We start from the raw sequence: 16155 nt of genomic DNA on the forward strand, positions 1-16155 counted from the left end.
ATACATATTTTGTTTTGTGTAACTCAACCATCTTTACTTCCTCACTTCTCTTCTGCTCTCTCTCCTCTCCAGGTACTGTGGAAAAATTTTCCCTCGTTCGGCAAACCTCACCAGACACTTGCGGACACACACAGGGGAACAGCCCTACAGGTACAGTATTCTATTCAAGTTCAGTCTACTCTTAAATCTTTGTGAAAGGCTGCTTGCTCCAACAGATGCTCTCACTGATGTATTTCCCTTTGTCTGTTTGCTATTCTCTACACTACATCTTTGCTTGGCACTGCTTTCTCTGAGACTTTATTCTGTTTGTGCTTGGCTTAGTCAACAGGAGACATAGGGCATGTTGTTTTTTAGTTATTTTTCAAAATATTCAGGAATTTATTTGTGTTTTATATTAAACGAGGTGCAAAAATTGGATGCATCTATATAATCAGCCAGATGGGTAGTTGGGGACAAAACTGGCCTTATTCAGTGGATCAGCCAGACACGAGCAATACATATAACTGTGAATTTTCTTCATTATTATTATTATTATTATTATTGTTAATACTCAGTTTCATTACAAATTTCAGTGTGGCCTCCATAGTCAGTCTATTACCTACAGTAGGGAGTGCCAGCACAGGAATCTAAGTAATTCTGTGGATGGGGTCAGCAGCAAACTGGATTTTAGACCCCTAAAAAAAGGCCTATCCAAAAAAATCTTAATAATTTTTAGTGTACACTATTTTTAGCATATTATCACTACATCATGAGACAACCTTTTCCAAAGGGAAACTGCTGTTATATAAGCCAAATGTTGCTCTCTCGTTTAGCGAGACTCCTTTGGGAAAATCAGTAACTTTACTTAATACCCTGTGGTATAAATATTTTATTTTTTTTAAAAAGAGAGAGTGCTGGGATCAAATTGGAAATGGGAAAGCCCTCTTCTTGGGTAGATGACCTGAACTAAGGCATTGAAACGATGGCTTCCTGCCAATAAATGAATAAAAACCTGTAAAAATCAATAATAAAACTGGATTTTAATTAGATACCCATGCCAATGCAATCACTATGTAGTTTAAATTACTGTAATTTTTTAAACTGTGACTGTACTGAAACATTTTCCAAATTGTGCTCCTTGTAAAACTGTATAAAACCTATTTGCTTCTTCTTTAAAAATCCCAAAATTAAGGAGTTTCATGCTCACCTCAGCACATGGATAATAAAGTCCCCATGAACCCTGCCTTTATCCCTGCTTGAAGGGCAGTCCACACACATTCACATCCTTCTGTTCTCCTTTGGCAGGTGTAAATACTGTGACCGCTCATTCAGCATCTCATCTAATCTTCAACGCCACGTTCGCAACATCCATAACAAGGAGAAACCGTTCAAGTGTCACCTGTGCAACCGCTGCTTTGGTCAGCAAACCAACCTCGACCGCCATCTCAAGAAGCACGAGCATGAGAACATTCCTGGTCAGTGTACAGCGTCTGTGACTCAGTTTTCTATGAGAAAAGTGAGGCTGTGAGAACTGAGATGTAGTTATTAAACAGGAACTTGGTATTTTGTGTTATGTTAATGGACTGGATAATGAATGGCTCACATTACCCATTTGGAAAATTTAAAATCTTCACCTCAGTTAATGTTTAGCTTGGTGCTGCGAATGATTTAAAGTAGGAAAACCACTTAATTAAAGAATTCACACTTACTTTTCCTACTGCGTCGCCAAAAACAGCCTTTTTGTGTCCAGCATGGAAGGATGCCACTGAGTATGGATGGAACACAGACTTTTTTAAGTCAATGATTGCGTATTTGAGCGTTTACGCTCAAGTGATCCAAGCTTCACAATTCTGCTGACATTTCTAAATTCAAAATGACATCCTAATGAAACACGGCAATAAGTTTCCACCTCATGCAACTTATTCCCAGTGGAGCTGTAAAGTGCTGTGACATCACCAACATGCAAACTAAATTTCTCAAATACCAAGAGCTGCCATTGTTTGATGATTTGTGTACAGTATGTTAGTAAGAGCTGATTCATATATGAGTCCTTTGTGTCAGAGTGACAAGATGTTTTATATCCTGATATATCCTTATTCTGAGTTACACTAAATAACCAAAATTATGGGGGAAATTAAAATTATTCAATGTAAATGGAAAAAATACAGGCTACAAAAACACTGACTGGCTTCCGCTGGCAAAACAGTGTATATGCAGTACATTATGCACTGTCCTTTAATTACTTCATCTCTTCCCCTTAAAAAACACTGTGATTCATATTAAAGCATTGTTATTGAATCTGTAACAAAAACAGCACAAATTAAAACAACATGAAGAGAAAATAACAGTCTGCTAACTCTGAAACTAAATATGTCCTTTACAGGAAAAAAATAGCGAGTACACTTCAGTCAAGTTCTTCCAGGATAGTGTCACATCATTGTTTAATGTTACAGAATGACAAAACATACAAAACTGGGGGCTGTTAAACATGCAGTATGTAATTTCTGCAGCTAGAGGTCTCTCTCACGTTAGAACAATAATTAAAGAGACAGTTTGACATTGTGAAGTAGCATGGTATTATGGGGGTTGTTGTCCTCCCTATAAAAGAAACACCATTGCTGATAAAAATCTATCTGATGTGACTCAGACAGAAATCAGGTAATCATGTAATCAAGCAATGTTTAAGTTTTATGTATACAGTGTTTTCCTAGAAGTTATAGCGACTAGTGGCTGGTAGGAAATGCACATAACTTGAATAAATTTCTCTCGGTTTGACCGTTGTTGGAAACATTTGGGATAATCTAAGTATACAAATGAACAAAATGTATAACATATGTCCAGCATTTTTCAACATTTTAACGAGGAAATGTTACAGTTTAAGATGTGGTCCCTGAGGAGCAATGTCCCAGTTCAAATCCCTTGATTCCCATCATTTCTCCACTATTGCTGTCTGATAAAGACATTAACATCCACTCTAAAAAAAATCAACAACAAAAACGAGGCAGAATGATGTGTAGATGTTATTTGTTGGATTTTTTGGCTGAATTTAAAGGTTTGTAAGATTGAGTAGCATCTAGTGATGAGGTCGTAGATTGCAGCCAGCAGAATACCGCTCACCTCACCCTCCCCTTCCAAGCGGGTAGGAGAAACTATCGAGGTTGCAAAATTCACAACTTGCCATATCTAGAGCCAATGTTGTGTTTATCCATTCTTATTATACACTAATGAAAACGTACATATGAATTTTATATACGGTTTCTGACATACTATGCCAATAAATCCCTGTAAATCAGACACACTGGTCTTATTTCTCAACATACAGAATTTAACTAATCATCAGAAAAAATGCATTTCTTGGGTTAAATGTGATACAGTATATAACTCTGGTAATCCCCTTCAAACTTTTCAGAAGAGGGTTATGTAAAAAGATGTAAGAACACACATCATATAAAAGCCAAAATGTCAAAATGTAACAAGGCTCATCTTCTGTCTTTTGTCAGCATTTTATCTTCTGCACAAAATTCCACATTATCCTGTTTGAGTTTTAACCAAAAAAAAAAAAAAAACACAATCTCAGCCTTTTGATATAATATTAAAATATGAATAATGTGTATAATAACCTTTGTAATGGTTAACATTTCCCCAAACTCATCTATTGTGTATGTCTGATGATCATCAAACTAATCATGCGCGTGTGTTTGGTTGTGTGTGTGTGTGTGTGTGTGTGTGTGTGTGGCTGGTGTGCATGTCCGTATGTGTTTACATGTGTGGATGTGTATGTCTGCACGCTTTCCCCAATAGTGAGCCAACAGTCCGGGATGCTTTCCAACCTAGGAACCACCATCTCCTCCCCAAACTCCGAGCCAGACAATCATGCACTTTTAGATGAGAAGGAGGACTCATACTTCTCAGAAATCCGCAACTTCATCTCCAACAGTGAGATGAACCAGGCCTCCAGCTCCACGGATAAGAGGTAACAAGAAAACTTGCTTGCACGCACACACCACATTTGAATTAAGACTTCTGCAAAGACCTTCAGTGATTACATTTGATCCATGAGTCTAACCTTCTGCCGCTCATGCCAAGCTCTAATTCTTAACCTGACCTCATGCTAAATCTAACTGTAATCCAAAAGGGACTGAGAAAATTTCCTCAGTTGAAGACATTTTTATATCTCTTCTCTTATCAGGATTTGTAGTCCTGACAGGGTTGAAAAAGCAGGAACAAACACACATTTTGTGTGTTGTGCAACAGTTGTGCTCTTAGCTCTTCTTCCTTCTCCCTGTACACAGTGTGTTGGTTCTTGGTGCACAGTGCACTCTAGTGGTTTAAATATATATGGCAGCAGTCACCAACAAGCTATCCAAGCTAAATCCCACTTCCATACTACATACTAACAGTGATTGCAGTTGGATTAACTAACCATTAGAATTTACAGCTGATGTAAGTGCAGTGTTTAAAAGGCAACACTAATTACATTATACCGGAATAAAACATTTTTTTTAATATATAATGATGCTTTTTGTTTTCTAAGACCGTCAACAGTCAACAATTTTTTTAACCTTTGCAGCTGTTAGCTGCTTATAATTATCTTTATCTGTGCATTGCATTGTTGGACAGTGGAGCAGCACTTTATAATAACCATATAACCATAATAAATGGTAAATTGATAGTTAGTTAAACTTTATTTAATAGTTATTTCACTGTTAACAAACAATGAAATGATGAATGTTTACTTTACTACTTACCACTTTACTATTTATAATGCCACAACCTGTTATTCTGTCATCAGTATGTATAATATAAATTAATTACTTTTTAAAAAGTATATCATATCATACTTGATAAGAGATGATTGCATACATTATAACATTTTATTTACTATATTAAGTATGATTGGTACACCATTACGAAATGATTCAAAAGACTGACCAGATATTTGTGACACTTGATACTTTACATGCTTATGTACATAACTTACGTACATGAAGTAACCTACTTATTTTTACTCAAAGCATGATCTTTTCCTAAACCTACCCAAGTAGCTTACTGTATGTGCCTTTATTTTGAAACTTGATCGTGCAGCCCTGCACGTGCAAAACTGATGCTAGAGGATTACCTGCAGCATCATAGTTTGAAGTGTAAGGCCACTGACCAAGCTGCCGTACTGCATGTGTTGGAAGTCAGAACATGTTGTCTATAAACATTATCTGGATGGTTATGGTAAAGTTGCACCTGATATTTATGATACTTTGTAAATACTTAATATCTACTGTGTAGTACATCTATAAATATCATTTGGATGGATATGATTAAGTTGCAACTGATATTTAAAAATTTTACAGTTGCTTAATAAATGGTTTATAAATCATATATAAACATTATTTGAATGCTTGTTGACAGTAAATTAACTTAAGTTTAATTAACTATCAAACTACCATTTATGAATGATGGTCATTATAAAGTCGAACCCTTTTTATTCATCTCTCCATTGTGAAAGCACTACATGAAATAAAACCTGCTTAGAATTGTTTGTTGTATGGAGCATGAGTCCAAGTTTTTCCAGCCAAGTCTAAACTTATATCAGAGCTGTCTTCGTAAAGAATAGCAATTTTTACCTGCTGTATGGCTCAGTAGTTGGTAAATTACCCTGCTTACCACTAACTCTGGCAGGAATGATTTTCCTGCACTCTAATAAACACAACTTGCTTGTAAAATTATGAAAATGGCTGGATGAAAAGGTCAGCTCCCTGCTTTCAGTCCTGAAATGCTTTGAGTGTTAGTGGCTCAGTTGGTGGGAAGCTTCAGATGTTTCAGGCAAGAAGGAACAGAAAAGGAAGATTAAATGTTTTTTCTCTTTCACTCAGTGGTTTGCCTCTTTCCTTGACTCTACACTCTTCATCTCTCTCTCTCTCAATGTGAATTCCTTTCTGGTAGTCTCACTTTCTGTCTGTCTCTTCTTCCATCAACCCCCCTCCCTCTTGTCAACACGCATTATGGCCAGCAGACCCAGTGGCAATTTAGCCCCTCTGCCATCTGGGATCAATAGTGAGTCTCATCCACAACAAGCTGGCCTGACATTTTAATATCTGTAATTCAGACTAAGTATTGTGCTTTCTGTCCTCCCACCAGACAGCCCACTGTTTATTCTCCCTCTGAGTGAGTGAAGTCTAACGCTGAACGCAAACACATTCATGGTTGACTATCTGTAATCGCTCTTAACCGCCCTCGCAACACAATTTCTCCCCTTTAAAAACTCCTTTTTCAGCATCACAGCCAGTCAAAATAAAGGTCCCTGGTAGCTCTTGTTTTCACATGAAAACTTAGTTTGACCAGTTTCCAGGATGGGAACGTTGGAGATGATGAGGCAGTGCTGCTCCTCTGAGGGTGGGAAGTTTCAAACAAAAATTCAGAGGGTTTAGATGTACACAGATGCTTCCAGCTCTGCAGTGTTGAAGGATTAAGAGGTATCTGTCTCCTCTGGACCACAATCCAGGTCATAATTAGGGTTGGAACAAGGACCCGGGCCATGGCTTGAGCTCTATGGTTTGGATAAACCTTCAGTTGGAGTTGGTTCCTTGTCTGGGACTGGGCTTCAGTGGCTGGCAGTTTGGACCCTGAGGGGGACTCAGGTTGAGGCATTTATCTAGGAGATCCACTGATGATGGAGCTCTTCCCCCATTCACCCGCTATATCCATACCCCCAGCCCGCTAACACAAACACCCAACTGACGTGTTTAGACTAAATGACAAAACCCAGGGCCCCCTATGTCAGAGCTACGCTTCTTTCTCCGAACACAGGCATGGACTTTTTCCCCGCCAACTAACTCTGCAATTTGATTATGGTGATATTTAATCTAGATTGAAAGAGGAGAACTTCCCCCCCTCGCAAAGTCCCCCTACCCACATTTACCCACCCACTGTGTGTGACCCAATCCTGTCCCTGTGCACCGCTTCCCAGAGGTGATCCTGTCTGCTTTGATAAATGTCCACTGTGTGGCAAAAAATGGAAGGGGTAAATTTGCCGTCCCAGAGGAAATGATATCATGAGCCATGACATCGTGGTCTGGGGATGATGGAGGGGGGGAGTCGGGGTGCTGGCTGGAAAATGTACAGATGGCAGGTCGTAATGGTGGTGTGCTGATAGCCTGTTTGCAGATCAGCCATCGTCTTCCTTCAGTCACATAAAGTATGTTCCACCGTTTCAGGGTGCAGGGGAACCACTCTGAAGCGGGCCATCTCTTGCTCTGTTTCTGAGCAGCTCGCCAATTAATCATGTGTGGGCCGTTTGAAAAGCGCTGCAGGCAGACTGTCAGCGCCCGTGTTGTTTGTGTGGACACTGGAGCTGGACTGCGCATGCTGTCAAATGATTATTTATGTTTCTCTCTTTGCTTGTGATGAGTCACGTCTTTAGATGGTCGAGAAATGGTAACAGCCACCCAGCTCTGGTCTGGACATAATATTCAGAGAACAAACTAAAATAAGTCCTTCTTCCCGTTCAGTCATTTCTGGAAGACAAAAAAATGAGCGTTAAGCATTTCCATTTACAAATTAGGTTGGGGACTCATGATAGACAATTGACCTAACTAGCTAGCTAATCTACAACAATCAATAGCTAGCTAGATAGATAGATAGATCTACTAGCTAATGTTAGCAAAATGCTAGCAAACTAGCAAGCTAATCTACATCAGTTAATGGCTAGCAGGACTTAGTATGGGTCAATTTGCAAAAAAAATAAAAAAATAAAATTAGTGTAGTAGAACCAGAAATTAGTTCCTCCACACTACTACATTTGTGGACACAATTTTTTCACGTCTTTTTCCTCTACTTCGCTACTCCCTGATTGGCTCACACTCATATCTACTCCTTTTGGAAGCTAAAGAAGCTGGATTAAAGAGCTCTATGAGTCAGAAACAACTTCAGACAGTTTGTTTTTTACATCCATCCATCAGCTGGGAGATGTGTGTGAGCAATGAGTTTGATACGTTACATACACTAGGCACGTTCTGTATGTCCACTAAATAAACAAGAAAACTCACAGTATCAAGAAAGCAAATATTTGAACATCTGTTTTCCTTGCTAAACAGAAAAATGCAACCACACCTGAATTTGAGTTTCTCTTTTTTACTGAATAAGACGAGTCTACCTGCCTTGATAACACACCTTAAAATGGACTTCTTTCAAACTCTACAGAAACAAAATGTTACAATTCACTAAAACCATCTTGATTAGGTTTTTTTCAGAGTTTCAACAATTATGAGCTCTAGTTTGTTTTAAATAAATTCATAATTCACTGTGTTCGATGAGAAAATATGTGCAGACCATAAAATCAGCTTAATAAAATTACAAAAATCGCTGACAGCCGAGATATTTGTCCAATCGCCCAACTCTATCCCCAGGTCATCACAAAGCACCTAACAGAATGATACTGCCCATCACATCAAAAATACACACAGCTGTCAGTACTTTGTACCTTTTCATACAGATCAGCAGTGTAAGTTGAGGGATTCTTCACAATATAGACGTAAACATTGTAAGCACTGACTTTAGTCACTCATATACGGTGGCAGGTGCTGTATATGGATTGCAAGTGCCCAAAACTTGTAGTTTGTTTAATTTGTTTTCATATCTTTGTTTTTCTTTAGTTGAGATGTGATCCAAATATTCGTGGCTTGAAACAGCTTAGCAGCTTGTGCTGCGTCTCTACAGAGACTCCAGTGCGAGCGGCTTCACTGGCCCATTAGTTTTTGCCCTGTTACCGTGTGTGGCACGTGAATTAAAACTATGAATAGAAACAAACACTCACATTCCCATTTATGCTCACATTCACACCTACAGCCACTGGTTTACTTGCACGTCTTTGCACTATGGGAGCAAGCCAGAAATCCTCAGAGGTTTCACCACAGAAAGGTCCCAGTAGAATATTTCAGAAACCTTTTTTTTTTTTACTTTACTTTTTACACCTGTTTCTTATTCTGAAATGTCACTAACACTGGAGTAACAAGGCAGTGGTTTCACAAACAGTCCTCAACATTAGTAACACTTCCTGTCTACTTTGACCTTTGATCCCACTGCAGATCAGACCAGGCTGAGGAGGAGCACCCACCCAGCCACAGTTTGTCCAACTCCAAGCTCGGGCTCCGGGGGCTGGAGGAGGAAGAAGAGGAAGTGGAGGGCGATGACGAGGAGGAGGAAGAAGGCAGCCTGACAGAGAAGTCTCACGATGAGGCGCCCGAGTCCCCATCTCCAGTTACAACAGGAGTGTATGAGGAGGACGAGGAGGAGGAAGAGACAGAGGCGGCTCCATTAGCTATGAGCTATGAACACACTCGCAGGTATTCATTTTGGTAACTATACAGAAACATACATAAATCAGGGGTCATGGACACTCTTTACCTGAATCTACACAAATGTAAAAACTATAATGTGTCTGTTCAAAGAAACCACCTTCTTTCTTAATAACTAATGCTAATACTAAACAACACTTCATAGTGAGAAGGACAGACAGAAGTAAAACATTGACTGACGCTCAAAAGTCAGTGTTTCAGTTTAGCTGATGTGAGGTCAGCCTCTGCTTCTTGTCTTCTCTCCTTTCTCTTACAGTTTATTCCCTCTACCTGTCCTTTTTATTAATCTTACATTTCCTTTTCTCTTCTCTTCATGTTTTCTTTCATCTAAACTTTCTCTGTTAATTTTCCTTGCCCCTCCATCACATTAACTCTCCATCTATTCCTTCTCTTCATTAATCTCTTTTTACTCATCCATCCCTCCACCAACCAACCCATCTATATTGCCCTATTTCTTCCCTCCATCCATCCGTCCCTCGGTGTGTAGGTGTATAGAGGAGGAGGGCTCTCTCTTGGACCTGGAGGGTCTGCCCAGCTTTCCCAAGAGCCTGGAGGGGTTACGTAAAGCAGCCAGTGGCGAGCAACCCTTTGACGTTAAAGACATATTTAACACCTCACTAGAGTCGGAGGCATTGAAAGAGACATTGTACAGGCAGGCTAAAACCCAGGTATGTGACTGGCTTTTCGATGTCCACTATAAGAGAGAGGGACAGGAAAGGCTTGTTGTTCAAGACAGAAGGAAGGACAAAAAACTGATGCAGAGATGAAGACATTTTCAGGTGCTTGATGAAAGAAAAGTTTGTAAATCTGGTTAAGGTTAGCTAAAACTGTAGCTAAAAAGCACCTCTTGTCCTGCCACCCTCACGTGTTGTTTCTCTCACTTAACCTACTAACATTTTACCTATAATCTGCTCTTATCTTTCCTATCCTCAGTCTTAAAACAGTCTGATAAAACATAATTAAAGGGTGTAGTGTAAAGAAATTAAAGGATAATTATGGTTTATTATCTATGGCAGGTGTAAGCTTGGAGGGTATCATGCGATGTGTTGTGTGTGTGCCTCACCAACAGAGCTGATGCTACTGTCTGCAGCTAATCTCACATAATACTTCCCTCATTTTTGCGCACATTTATGACTGCATCCTTGAGGACTTCACGTGGTTGCAAAGGTTCAAAATTTTTTAAACTGCCCGATTTTATATGACAACATTTGTAGAAAAGTTTCTGGTTATCTGGAAGCGAAGCATCTGCAGATTAAATCCATATCAGATATTTTATGATCCACTAAAGTTAAGCGCGATAATAGATGAATAAATCCCTGCTGTCTTAACTGTGCCTTACAGCTGCTGTATGCTGCTGTTAAGCATCTGTGCAGCTGTGTTCATTGTTTTGTGGAGTGTTCAAAGTCCACAAGTAAACAAATGAGAACTGCAAAATGCATGTTAAAATTGACTGTAACTCACTTAATTCTGATTTTCATGAAATTTGGTTTGTTATAAGTTAGAAATTGAACATGATAGTGGTTACTTTGTGGTTATTCTATGTCAAAACACCGGCCTTCTGAACAGCTACAACTTCCACTGAGAAATGCAGACTCTGACATCAAATTATTTAGAATTTCAGGTTTTACAATTTTCTCCAAAAACATAGATTTTTATATGTATGATATTATTGTAAGGCTGCCAGGTTGCATGTAATGGTATAAACAAATAGCAACAGTCAAAAATTGAAGTTTGAACTTATTATCCTGTTTATTGTTTCCTTATCAAGTTTTACATTTGCATACATCTATATAAGAAAACATACACTCTATTATATGCAAAAACCTTGCAAATCTCTTGTTGCATCTGGCAGTTGAGGTGGCATTACAGTAAGTGCTTCACCATCTGTTGCCTGACAGAGATCTGCACTCTACTGAGCGCACTCTTGTAGGTACAACTTGATCTGGGAACATGGGAACATCACTACGAAGAAGTCGAGTGACCAAGAAACAAGCATCAGACAATCTTATTATTACCAGTAGAAATGATCATCAAAGCAACTGAAATAGGACCTAACTGAAGTAGACTGTAATTTAAATAAATATTTTTTTCTCAGTAATTATAACAGTTTACAAATCCATTTATTTTGGAATTTAAAAGTTTGAGGAAGTTCCCTCTGGGTGTTCTTTATATATTGCGTTCCCAAGAATGGGATGAACATAAGGTCTCAATGATCTTGACCTTTGACCGAATGGACATGTGTTCCAAGTTTGAATAAGTCCCCTTAAGCCGCTCTTGAGATGTCGTGTTCATGAGAGTGGGATGACCCAAAAACTTAACTCCTTTAGTTTTTCAAACATTCTGAATCATAGAGATCCTTCAGTATACAATTATGAATGGGAACAAAAAAAATGGTTCCAGTAGTGTGCAAGATTGCATGATCCCTTAAAGACTTAAGCCTCTGAGAGATAATAAACCAAAGTCATCCCTTAATTTGTTGACTGGTGATTGGACAGAGAGAAGTGTCATTAAAAATGAGAAACCGTAATGAATTTCCTCCTGCTAAAAGTCCTCTGTCTTCTCCAACAGGCTTATGCAATGATGCTGTCTCTCTCAGAGAACAACCCTTTGCACGCGCCCTCCCAGAACTCTCTGGACGCTTGGCTGAGCATGGGAGGTGGACCGTCTGAGACAAGCAGCTTTCACCCGCTCAACCACATCTAGACGAGAGAGACAGACAGAGAGAGGAAGTGGGAGGAAGAGTAGGAGGAACATTAGTTTCGCAAATGGATAGAAGCAAGAGACTGAGTGGACTGAGTAGTGAGAAGATGTGGAGGCCAGAGAAGAATTCAGTGTCACATACATTCAAGATAGAAAGAATATGTTTGTGTCGATATGTGTGTTCGTTTCTGTGTGCGTGCGTGTGTGTGTGTGTGTGTGTGTGTGTGTGTGTGTGTGTGTGTGTGTGTGTGTGTGTGTGTGTGTGTGTGTGTGTGTGTGTGTGTGTGTGTGTGTGAGTGAGTGAGTGAGTGAGAGGAGTGAGAGATTGTCCCGAGGTGAGGCGTCTCGCAAGACTCTGTCAAAGAGAAAGCACTGCTAAGCTCCTGTTGATGTGAAGGACATGATGAATGCTTCTCAGCAGCATTGAAACTCTGCATTACTCTGATCCTCCCCAAGTCCACACGGCTCACCCCAGCACCACAGAGACCCTACATAAGGCTCTCATAAAGACACTTAATGACTCGTACGTCTCTAAAGTCTGTGTACACCGCCTACTACAAGCACTGCAGCATCAGCACTGCATCAGCACTGCATGTCCACAAGGTGGTGCTGTTTGACTAGGAACATAGTGGGCGCGTGCACTCTTGTCTCCAGGTTTCCCCCATCGATCATGGGTGACTCATGTTTCAGTTCTAACTGCAGAATCAACAACATCACCACACTAAATGTTACTTGAGAAAATGACAGTTCCAGTAGACTGTTGATTTTTTTGAATGATTACGCGAAGAATGATGTTCAAATGTGCACAGCAACTGGTGATTTTAATGAGCTATCTGTGACACTAGCCATCGTATTTGGTTACCCAATCTGATCATGCTGAAAATGAATTTGAATCACACTCAAAAAAATGAGGAAAGTCTTTCTCTGCTTGTTTATTTCATCGTCATTGTTAATTTTATTTACTTTCTTTCCTCTTAGATACCACAGTATTGTTTCTTTGTAGGCACCACAGTGCTAAATTGTTAATATAATTATTTTAGAGAAGGACCAAAATTGTATGATATTGTCATATGATGTACAAAATAACCTAGATGTTCATAGCAAGAGTGGTATGTGCCAAATAACCCATAGAAAATGTTTTGTTCTCTGACAATCATTTCATTTCCAAGGGGCTTGCCTTTGCTGTCATAGTTTTTTTTTCTTATTACGCTCTTATAAATTGATTTCAGAAGTGTGTGTATGTATTTATTTTTGGTTGTTTTTTGTCATGACTGGAGGAGTGAAAATGAAGAAAAGTCATGTTATCCCTCTTTTCTTGTTGCTGAAGGAATGAACGCCTGTCAGAGCGTGAGGGAGATTCTGAATCTCTGGTTTTGATGTGTGCCAAAATGGAAAGAACCCATGAAATTAATTGTTTTTATTTATAGTGAAAGATAGCTGTAGTTAGTTTTAGGTCCTATTTGGCATTGTAACGTCCTGCAGTGTTTAGTTTATTTGTTCATGTTTCAGTTCTACCATTTTACCCAGTATGCTGAATGTGTCTTGTTCAAATTGGCTCAAGTGTTATTGGTATTATTTCACTATGAAAGTCAGAAAAGGGCATTACACTGTCACACGATTGAATCTGACTAGTTTCTACCACATCAAGCTCCCTTTTCCCTTTGTTTTTCATTTGATACATGTAGTGTAGCCAGTGATTATTAAAATTAGCTGTCTATATTACATGGTCCAAAAGTCTAAAGCACAGATCTGCATGAATATCTGATTTCTGCTGCATTGAAATGACAAAATCGCTGGTCATGCAAAGAAGAAAGGCATGGACTCATGAAACCAAAAAAAAAAAAGAGAGTAAACTTAAACCACCAATAGTGTTAAAATGGACGTCATAATTCTGCTGGTCGGTCCTTCCAACTCATGTAAAAAATGTCTACTTGATTCCGGACTGGGAAAACAGAAACACTTGATCATGAGTTTAACTTTATATTCCCTGTTCTTCTTGTGAGACCATACTGAAAACTCATTCCATGTGGTCTACACGGTAGCTGTGCCATGGAGGGCATGAGTCATTTACTGTAGATAACTGTAGATAGCTGCAGGAAGGAGGGTGAGCATTGTTGATCATTGTTGCCTTGATCCTCCCTGCGTAATACTGGGACTTTCAGAACTAGGCCTGATGCTGTATTTTCAAACCAGTACTTAAACCATATGGGTCCAAGCCATAAATTGATCAGGCTTAGGTCTCTAGAACTTAGAACCAGATACATTTTCAGACTAGTTTTCAGTAGATCAGCAACTCGCACTCAATATGGAGAGACAGGAAAAATCTGAAACAGAAGCACTGTAATTTTTCTCCACCACAGCAGGTGGTGGTGTGATGCTAGGACTGATGCATCATCTCATTTTTCTAAAGACAGAAGTCTTTTTTTTTTTTTTTTTATAACTCTACTGAATGAGATTTCATTCACGGTAAACACATTGTTTTACAGCTCATGGTTATAAAATGTAAAGACTTGGGTTGCTAAGTTTTTAGGTTGACTATATGTAATAATTCATGTCATGGACTACTGTAATAAGTACGCGCTGTGTAAAGCAAAGGAATTTGAAGGCATTGAAGTATTCCATTTTGCCAACTTAAGAAAGTATTCTGGCAGATGGTGGCTGAAGTATGTTTCAGCATAATAGAACATGGTTGCTGTTTTTTCCCCCCACTGTTACAGGAGAAAGTAAAAATATACATATTGTTTCTTTTTAACTGTATAGTATTTTAAAGAATGAAAAACAATGATGCATTTGTCTGAAGAAAAAAAAATCATTGAAAAATATGGGTTTAAATGGATGGTGCTTGTTTTGTTTGAATCTGAGTTGTATATTGCCTCTGTTATGTTTATTGAAAACAAACAAAAAAAGATATTGTGCATGACGTGTTTAGCAGTCATAATGATGTCCATTTGTGAAATGTGTATCAAATCAAAAAATGAGAAAAAAAAAAATAAAAGAAAAAAATAAATCCGTAGATGCACTTATTGTACATGTGGCTAGGTTAGTAGGTTTGACTTCAAGTTCTTGACTGCCTTACAGGTGGCTCTGAAAGACATAGAAAAGACTTGTGGGACAAAACATAATGAAAAACAATAAAGGATTGTAGAATAATATTGAACAATTCTGAAATTGCAGTTCTTTTGATGCTTGTGATTATTGAAGATGTACTTTAGAGAAATTTCATTGAAAAGATATGACTCTGATGTTAATTCTGTAGAATAGCAATGTATACCAAATGTAATCTTTCCAATGCTATGAAGAATTTATACATGAAATTGATATGCAATAAAACCTGTGTGCTTTTTAAATCAGATGTCCACTGTGTATTTGTGAGCTATGATCAGTGTTCTCCCCTCCAGATTATACATTTATAAATCATTCAATGCCAGCTAAAGCTGAAACAATCACTGTTTGATAACTTAAAGGATAAATATGTTAGACCAAAAATTTGTACCACAGTCCAAATAGTGAGTTGGAGCCATACATATATATGTATATATAGATCATATATTAAATAGGCTGAATCCCTATTTAATATATGATCTGTTGAAGTCAGTTGTTGCCCCTTGCCACCTCCTCCCCAGACTCAAAGCTGCTATAAATGTCAGTTGTTTGTCAATCTAAAGTTAACTTGTTATCCTGAAAACAAAAGTCTGCTACTCTGAAAATACACCATGTAGAGTTGGAGTGCAGTTACTGTCTGTCTTCTGCCTGCTACACTCCATTAAAAAAATGCTCAGTTTAACCATTAGAAACATCTACTCCTTTTAAAAGATTATTAATGATGTCTAACGACTCATGAACGCACATTTACTAATTTGGCGAACTTTCAGCATTAATTCTAACTCTAATAATCGTGAAATAAAACAAAAACAGAAATTCCAGCCTGATGCTGGTGGTAGTGTTGTTGTCGGAGAAGCAAATATTTTTAACTTAGCGTATGACCTTGACCAACCCAAACTCCGATGACAAAAGCTCACCAATACTATTCATTAACATAAAATACTCCTTAAATCAACAAACAACACAAAAGTTATGGCCACGTCAGTACATAATTTTGATTAAATTTGTTTCTTATTTTGTTTCATTG

General features: G+C 38.5%; 1 protein-coding gene across 7 annotated transcripts in view; it reads left to right on the plus strand.

Moving 5' to 3' along the window:
* prdm16 (PR domain containing 16) overlaps window positions 1-15373 on the plus strand; it is a 246043-nt gene extending 230670 nt beyond the window's left edge. For 6 of the 7 annotated variants that reach the window (XM_084721462.1, XM_084721463.1, XM_084721466.1 and 3 more), the window contains 6 exons: window positions 73-150; window positions 1285-1454; window positions 3781-3952; window positions 9057-9314; window positions 9814-9994; window positions 11895-15373. In XM_084721462.1, coding sequence (XP_084577588.1) covers window positions 73-150; window positions 1285-1454; window positions 3781-3952; window positions 9057-9314; window positions 9814-9994; window positions 11895-12029 — 994 coding nt within the window. In that variant the 3' untranslated portion in view covers window positions 12030-15373. The remainder of the gene's footprint in view (window positions 1-72; window positions 151-1284; window positions 1455-3780; window positions 3953-9056; window positions 9315-9813; window positions 9995-11894) is intronic. The other variant, XM_084721468.1, reaches the window with a different exon arrangement.
* Window positions 15374-16155: the final 782 nt, after the last annotated feature.

The sequence above is a fragment of the Lutjanus erythropterus genome, chromosome 6 (genome assembly GCF_056507025.1).
Source record: "Lutjanus erythropterus isolate fLutEry1 chromosome 6, fLutEry1.hap2, whole genome shotgun sequence".
In the NCBI taxonomy this organism is placed as follows: Eukaryota; Metazoa; Chordata; class Actinopteri; order Lutjaniformes; family Lutjanidae; genus Lutjanus; species Lutjanus erythropterus.